This window comes from Vanessa tameamea, unplaced genomic scaffold (assembly GCF_037043105.1).
Source record: "Vanessa tameamea isolate UH-Manoa-2023 unplaced genomic scaffold, ilVanTame1 primary haplotype ctg00000054.1, whole genome shotgun sequence".
In the NCBI taxonomy this organism is placed as follows: domain Eukaryota; kingdom Metazoa; phylum Arthropoda; class Insecta; order Lepidoptera; family Nymphalidae; genus Vanessa; species Vanessa tameamea.
The window spans coordinates 1-9109 of record NW_026974789.1 but is presented as its reverse complement, the minus strand read 5'-3'; the positions used below and the strand labels follow the sequence as shown (position 1 = coordinate 9109).

The window sequence follows — 9109 nt, the reverse complement described above, 5'->3', positions numbered from 1 at the left end:
GGGGATTAACAGGAGTCATTTTAGCTAATTCATCTATCGATATTACCCTACATGATACTTATTATGTTGTTGCCCACTTTCATTATGTATTATCTATAGGAGCTGTATTTGCTATTTTAGGGGGATTTATTCATTGATATCCATTATTTACAGGATTAATAATAAACAATTATTTATTAAAAATTCAATTTATTTCAATATTTATTGGAGTTAATTTAACATTTTTCCCTCAACATTTTTTAGGATTAGCTGGAATACCTCGACGATACTCTGATTATCCTGATAGATTTATATCATGAAATATTATTTCATCCTTTGGATCTTATATTTCTTTATTGTCTATAATAATAATTATTATTATTATTTGAGAATCTATAATTAATCAACGAATTATTTTATTCTCTTTAAATATACCCTCTTCTATTGAATGATACCAAAATTTACCCCCCCTCTGAACATTCTTATAATGAATTACCTATTTTAAGTAACTTCTAATATGACAGATTATATGTAATGGATTTAAAACCCCATTTATAAAGGATTATCCTTTTTTTAGAAATGGCCAACATGATCTAACCTTAATTATCAAAATAGAGCTTCCCCATTAATAGAACAAATTATTTTTTTTCATGATCACACTCTTGTTATTCTAATTATAATTACTATTATAGTATCTTATTTAATATTAAATTTATTTTTTAACTCATATACTAATCGATTTTTTACTAGAAGGCCAAATAATTGAATTAATTTGAACTATTTTACCAGCAATTACATTAATTTTCATTGCTCTTTCCCTCTCTTTCGATTATTATACCTACTAGATGAACTTAATAATCCATTAATTACACTAAAATCTATTGGACATCAATGATACTGAAGTTATGAATATTCAGATTTTAATAATATTGAATTTGATTCATATATAATTAATTCAAGAGAAAATATTAATAATTTCCGATTATTAGATGTAGATAATCGAATTATCTTACCTATAAATAATCAAATTCGTATTTTAATTACCGCTACTGATGTAATTCACTCATGAACAGTACCATCTTTAGGAATTAAAGTTGATGCTAATCCCGGACGATTAAATCAAACTAGATTCTTTATTAATCGTCCAGGTCTTTTTTATGGACAATGCTCAGAAATTTGTGGTGCTAACCATAGTTTTATACCTATTGTAATTGAAAGAATTTCAATTAAAAATTTCATTAATTGAGTTAATAATTATTCATTAGATAACTTAAAGCAAGTATTGGTCTCTTAAACCACCCTATGGTAATTTAGCACTTACCTCTAATGAAAGAATTAGTTAATTTATAACATAAATATGTCAAATTTAAATTATTACATAAGTAATATTCTTTTATTCCTCAAATAATACCAATTAACTGAATTTTTTTTTTTTATTTTTTTTATTTGTATTTTTATTATTTTTATTATTATAAATTTTTATATTTTTGATTACAAATATAATAATAATAATAATATTAAAAAATATAAAAACATTAATAATTTAACCTGAAAATGATAAATAATTTATTTTCAATTTTTGATCCATCAACAAATATCTTTAATTTACCCCTTAATTGAATTAGAACATTTATTGGATTAATATTTATTCCATATTCATTCTGATTTATCCCTAACCGACATTTTATATTATGAAATTTCATCTCTAACAAACTTCACAATGAATTTAAAACATTATTAGGACCAAATAGAACTAGAGGATCAACATTTATCTTTATCTCACTTTTTTTTTTTATTTTTTTTAATAACTTTTTAGGTCTTTTCCCATATATCTTTACAAGTACTAGTCACTTAAATATCTCCTTATCATTATCTTTAACTTTATGACTAAGATTTAATTATACGGATGAATTAATAATACTCAACATATATTTATCCATATAATTCCCCAAGGAACCCCAATAGTATTAATACCTTTTATAGTATTAATTGAAACAATTAGTAATATTATTCGACCTGGAACTTTAGCTGTACGTTTAACAGCTAATATAATTGCAGGACATTTATTAATCACTTTATTAAGAAGAACAGGTATTAATATACCTAATTACTTACTAATTATTTTAATTTTTATTCAAATTTTATTATTAATTTTAGAATCAGCAGTATCAATTATTCAAGCTTATGTAATTACTATTCTTAGAACACTTTATTCTAGAGAAACTAATTAATGACAAATAATCAAAATCACCCATTTCATTTAGTTGATTATAGACCTTGACCATTAACAGGAGCTATTGGAGTTATAACTTTAGTTACAGGATTAGTAAAATGATTCCATAATTTTAACATAAACCTTCTTATCTTAGGTTATTTAATTGTTTTATTAACAATATATCAATGATGACGAGATATTTGCCGAGAAGGAACATTCCAAGGTAAACACACAATTTCAGTATCAAAAGGACTCCGATGAGGAATAATTTTATTTATTATCTCAGAAATTTTCTTTTTTATTTCATTCTTTTGAACTTTCTTTCATAGAAGTTTAGCACCTAATATTGAAATTGGAATAATATGACCCCCTTCAAATATTTTAGCTTTTAACCCATTTCAAATTCCTCTTTTAAATACCATTATCTTAATTACCTCAGGAATTACCATTACTTGATCTCATCATGCACTAATAGAAAATAATTTTACTCAAACATCACAAAGATTATTCATTACTATTATTCTAGGAATTTATTTTACTATTCTCCAAGCTTATGAATATATTGAAGCCCCATTTACTATTGCCGATAGAATTTACGGATCAATCTTTTTTATAGCAACAGGATTTCACGGACTTCATGTTATTATTGGAACAATCTTTTTAATTACCTGTTTTATCCGACACTTAAATAACCACTTTTCAAAAAACCATCATTTCGGATTTGAAGCTGCTGCATGATATTGACATTTTGTAGATGTTGTTTGATTATTCCTTTATATTTCTATTTATTGATGAGGAAATTAACTATTTATATAATATATCTAGTATATTTGACTTCCAATCAAAAAGATTAATATTTTAATTAATATAAATAATTATTATTTTAATTTTTACATCATTAATTACAATTATTATCTCTAATATATTCATAACAATCTCATTTATTATCTCAAAAAAATCATTTCTTGATCGTGAAAAATGTTCCCCATTTGAATGTGGATTTGACCCTATATGTTTAGCTCGAATTCCTTTTTCTTTACATTTTTTTCTAATTACAGTAATTTTTTTAATTTTTGATGTAGAAATTGTATTAATTTTTCCTATAATCCCAACATTTAAAATAGTTAATTTTTTAATTTGATATAAAACTAGTTTTTTCTTTATTATCATACTTTTAATTGGAACATATCATGAATGAAATCAAAATATATTAAACTGAATTAATTAATCAGGATTATAGTTTATAAAAACATTTGATTTGCATTCAAAAAATATTGTTATTCAATTTATCTTAAATAAGAAGCAATATTGCATTTAATTTCGACTTAAAAGATAGAGTATTTACTCCTTATTTATTAATTGAAACCAAATTAGAGGTATATCACTGTTAATGATAAAATTGAATCAAATATTCCAATTAGAAATATAATAAATTAAGCTGCTAACTTAATTAATAGTGATTAATATCATTATATTATCTATTATATATATATATATATATATATATATATAGTTTAATAAAAACATTACATTTTCATTGTAAAAATAAAATAATTTATTTTTATATATATATATATATATATATATATATATATATATATATATATATATATTATATTTAAAGATTTAATCAATCACCTTAATATCTTCAATATTAAACTCTTATTTAAGCTATTTAAATAAAATAATACCATAAAAATAAAAATTATCATTCATAAAATAAATCTAAATAAATAAATCTTAAAATTATTTATTTGATAAACATTAAAAATAACCGAATAATTTTTTATAATATTAAAAATTCCACGTCTCTTATATAATTCACCTCAACCTATATCAATATTTTTTAATAAATTTTGACCAAAAACTAATATTCTATAATTTAACATATAAGTAGATAAATTAGGTAAAAATCACATTAAAGTTAAAAAGTAACTTAAATTATATGTTTTTAAAAACTTATTAAAAGAATAAATTCCTATATTTCTTACAAAAAATCCCAATAAAACCCCAATTAAAGTTAAATAAATAACCATTATTTTTATATTAAAAGGTAAATAAATTATATAAGGATAAGAAAAAATTATTCAACTTAAAAATCTACCTGAAACTAAACTCATAAATAATAATATAAACATACTTTTTAATATAATAAAATCCTCATCATATAAATTATAAGTAGATAATAAATTAAAATCATTAATTATCAAATATATTAATAAACGTATAGTATAAAATACCGTTAAACCTGTAGAAACATAATATAAATAAAAAACTAAAAAATTTAAATTTCTTATTCTAACTAACTCTAAAACCATATCCTTAGAATAAAAACCAGCTAAAAAGGGAATCCCACATAAAGCTAAATTTGAAATATTTATACATAAAGAAGTTAAAGGAATATATAATCTAATTCCACCTATTAAACGAATATCTTGATTATCTCTTATTATGTGAATAATAACTCCAGCACACATAAACAATAAAGCCTTAAATATAGCATGAGTTAATAAATGAAAAAAAGCTAAATCACCGTAACCTATTCTTAAAATTCTTATTATTAAACCTAATTGTCTTAAAGTAGAAAGAGCAATAATTTTCTTTAAGTCAAACTCATAATTAGCACAAATACCAGCCATAAATATTGTTAAACCAGATATTAATAATAAAAACTTTATAAAAAATATATCAACTAATAAATTATTAAAACGAATTAATAAATATACACCAGCAGTAACTAAAGTAGATGAATGAACTAAAGCAGAAACAGGTGTAGGAGCTGCCATAGCAGCAGGTAATCAAGAACTAAAAGGAATCTGAGCTCTCTTAGTTATAGCCGCTAAAATAACTAATATACTAATAATTTTTATAGAATAATCATTACCCATAAAATTTAAATAAAAAATAAAATTTCATCTTCCATAATTAATTATTCAAGAAATTAACATTAAAATTATAACATCACCAATCCGATTAGATAAAGCAGTTAATATACCAGCATTATAAGATTTAATATTTTGATAATAAATAATTAAACAATAAGAAACTAAACCTAAACCATCTCAACCTAAAAAAATTCTAATTATATTAGGACTAATAATTAATAAAATTATAGAAAAAACAAATAATAAAACCAAAATAATAAAACGATTTAAATTTAACTCTGAACTTATATATCTTTTGCTATAAAAAATAACAGAAGAAGAAATTAAAAAAACAAACATCATAAATAATAAAGATATTCAATCTAATAAAATGGAAATAACAATACCTATAGAATTAAAAGAAATAATTTCCCACTCTAAAAAAATTACTATATTATTTATAATAAAATAAATTATCATAAAAAAATTAATTAATATAAAAAAAAAATAAAAAAAAAAAATCTAATGAAACAAAGAGAATGTTTATTAATAACCTAAAATGATTTTAATCATATATTTGACCCCACAAATCAATATTTTATATTTAAATTATTTAAGTAAAATCAAATTATTATATAATCAATCTTTAAAACTAAAATATTTAAAGGTAATCAATGTAATAATAATATTAAATATTCTCGAGATAATCCTCTATAAAAACTATATATTCTTATATTATATTTCCCATGTTGAGTAAAAGAATATAAATACAATCTATACCCCGCTCTAAAAAAAGAAATTCCCATTAATATAAATATTCTTATTCAAGATCATCTTACTAATCTGTTAATTAATCTAATTTCACCTATTAAATTTAAAGAAGGAGGAGCTGCTATATTTGAAGACATAAATAAAAATCATCATATTCTTATTGAAGGTATAAAAGTTATTATACCCTTATTTAAAAATAAACTTCGTCTATTAACTCGCTCATAATTAATATTAGATAAACAAAATATCCCCGATGAACATAAACCATGACCAATTATTAAAACATAAGAACCTATAAAACCCCAATAATTTATTGTCATAATTCCACCAATTACAATTCTTATATGAGCAACTGAAGAATAAGCAATTAAAGATTTTATATCAGTTTGACAAAAACATTTTAAACTAATAAATAAACCACCAACCAATCTAATTACCACTCAAATAAACCCTATTTTTAAATTAACTTTCTGTATAACAACTAAAATACGTAATAATCCATAACCACCTAATTTTAATATAATAGCAGCTAAAATTATAGAACCAGAAATAGGAGCTTCTACATGAGCCTTAGGCAATCATAAATGAGTAAAATATATAGGTATTTTTACTAAAAAAAGCTATTACCATTCTAAAATATAACAATAATAAATTAAAATCATAAAACTTTAAAAAATATATTATTATAGTATTTATTTTTAAAAAAGAAAAAAAATCCCCAATAATAAAGGTAAAGATACAAATAACGTATAAAATAATAAATATATTCCAGCTTGAATTCGTTCAGGTTGATAACCCCACCCAATAATTAATATTAAAGTAGGAATTAATCTTGCCTCAAAAAATAAATAAAATATAAATAAATTTATAATTCTAAAAGTTAAATATAATAATACTAATAATAAAATAATATTTAATAAAAAATATTTTTCATAAAAATTTTTTTTTAATAAACTTTCTCTAGCCATAATTATCAAACTTCTAATTCAAATTCTCAATAAAATTAAACCATAAGAAATTAAATCACAACCTATTATATATCTTAAATTAGAAAAATTTATAATATTTAAAGTTAAATTTAAAAAATATTAAAGTTATTATTATTATTATTAATTGAACCATTCAAAATATATTTTTTTTAAAACATAAAGGAATTATAAATATTATTATTATTAAAAATTTTATCATGTTAAATTAAATTATAACTTTGAAAATAATCATTTCCATGAGTTCGAATTATTGAAACTAAAATAGAAAGTCCTAAAACCCCCTCACAAACAGAAAAAACTAAAAAAACAACTAATATATGTATATTATAATTTATTGTTATTAAAAACAATAAAAAAAAAAAAAAAAATTCTCAAAACAATAAACTCAAGTCTTAATAAAATAATTAATAAATGTTTATACTTAGAAACAAAAATTATATTCCCAAATAAATACATAATAAAAATAACTAATCATATATTTATTATTATCATTTGTAGTTTTTATAGTTTAAAAAAAACTTTGGTCTTGTAAATCAAAATTAAGAATTTTTCTTTAAAAACTTCAAAGAAAAAGAATTTCTTTATCAATAATCTCCAAAATTATTATTTTTTTTAAACTATTCTTTGAAATCTTAAAAATATTTTTATCATTATTATTAATTTTTATTTCAATTTTTATATTTTTCATAAATCACCCCTTTTCCATAGGATTATTAATTTTAACTCAAACATTATTATTATGTCTGTTATCAAGAATATTAATTAATACTTATTGATTTTCTTATATTTTATTTTTAATTTTTTTAGGGGGATTGATAGTCCTATTTATTTATGTCTCAAGAATTGCATCAAATGAACTATTTAAAACTTCATTTTTTAATAAAAGATTCTTATTATATATATTTTTATTTATAATTACAAGTTATTTTTTTAAAAATAATTTATTTTGAATAAATTTTTCATTTAATGATGAAATAATTAACTTTTTTAATTCATTTTTATTTTTTAATAATGAATTAAATTTTAATTTATCTAAATTATATAATAAACAAACCTATATGTTAACTTTAATAATAATTATTTATTTATTTATTACCCTTATTGCTGTAGTAAAAATTACTAATATTTTTTTTGGACCTCTTCGCTCTAATAATTAATTAACAAATGATAAATTTTTTTAAGCCAATTCGAAAAACCCACCCAATATTAAAAATTATTAATAATTCTCTTATTGATTTACCTTCACCTTCTAATATTTCTTCATGATGAAATTTTGGATCACTTTTAGCTTTATGTCTTATAATTCAAATTATTACAGGATTATTTTTAACTATATATTATACAGCTAATATTGAAATAGCTTTTTATAGAGTTAATTATATCTGTCGAAATGTAAATTACGGTTGATTAATTCGAACATTACATGCAAATGGAGCATCATTCTTTTTTATTTGTATTTATCTTCACATTGGACGAGGAATTTATTATGAATCATTTAATTTAAAATATACTTGAATAGTGGGTGTTATTATTTTATTTTTATTAATAGCTACAGCATTTATAGGTTATGTATTACCATGAGGACAAATATCATTTTGAGGAGCAACAGTTATTACTAACTTATTATCAGCAATCCCATACTTAGGAACAATATTAGTAAATTGAATTTGAGGGGGATTTGCCGTAGATAATGCTACTCTTACTCGATTTTATACCTTCCACTTTTTATTTCCATTTATTATTTTAATATTAACAATAATTCATTTATTATTTTTACATCAAACAGGATCAAATAACCCCCTAGGTATTAACAGAAATTTAGATAAAATCCCATTTCATCCATTTTTTTCATTTAAAGATTTAATTGGATTTATTATTTTAATTCTAATATTAACAATATTAACACTTATTAACCCATATTTATTAGGAGATCCAGATAATTTTATTCCCGCTAATCCCTTAGTAACCCCAATTCATATTCAACCAGAATGATATTTTTTATTTGCTTATGCAATTCTTCGATCAATCCCCAATAAATTAGGAGGAGTTATTGCTTTAGTTATATCAATTTTAATTTTAATTATCCTACCTTTTACATTTAATAAAAAAATTCAAGGAATTCAATTTTACCCCATTAATCAATTATTATTTTGATCATTAATTTCTATTATTATTTTACTAACTTGAATTGGAGCACGATCTGTAGAAACACCTTATATTATTACTGGACAATTATTAACTATTCTTTATTTTTCTTATTTTATTATTAACCCAATTTTAAATAGATTATG

The 9109-nt window shown here is 20.8% G+C and overlaps 2 protein-coding genes and 2 pseudogenes across 2 annotated transcripts; 3 read left to right on the top strand and 1 right to left on the bottom strand.

The window, feature by feature from the left end:
* Window positions 1-571: 571 nt before the first annotated feature.
* Window positions 572-1238, top strand: LOC135194763 (cytochrome c oxidase subunit 2-like; annotated as a pseudogene).
* A 144-nt stretch (window positions 1239-1382) lies between these two features.
* LOC113395860 (ATP synthase subunit a-like) lies at window positions 1383-3001 on the top strand. Its single transcript, XM_026633564.2, is given in 2 exon segments — window positions 1383-1873; window positions 1876-3001. Coding segments are annotated over 2 exon segments (675 nt in total). The 5' UTR covers window positions 1383-1533; the 3' UTR covers window positions 2211-3001.
* LOC135194761 (NADH-ubiquinone oxidoreductase chain 5-like) lies at window positions 2527-5586 on the bottom strand. The gene is given in 1 exon segment (XM_064220555.1): window positions 2527-5586. A coding segment is annotated over 1 exon segment (873 nt). The 5' UTR covers window positions 4981-5586; the 3' UTR covers window positions 2527-4107.
* A 2381-nt stretch (window positions 5587-7967) lies between these two features.
* On the top strand, window positions 7968-9078 carry LOC135194762 (cytochrome b-like; annotated as a pseudogene).
* The last annotated feature ends 31 nt before the right edge of the window (window positions 9079-9109 follow it).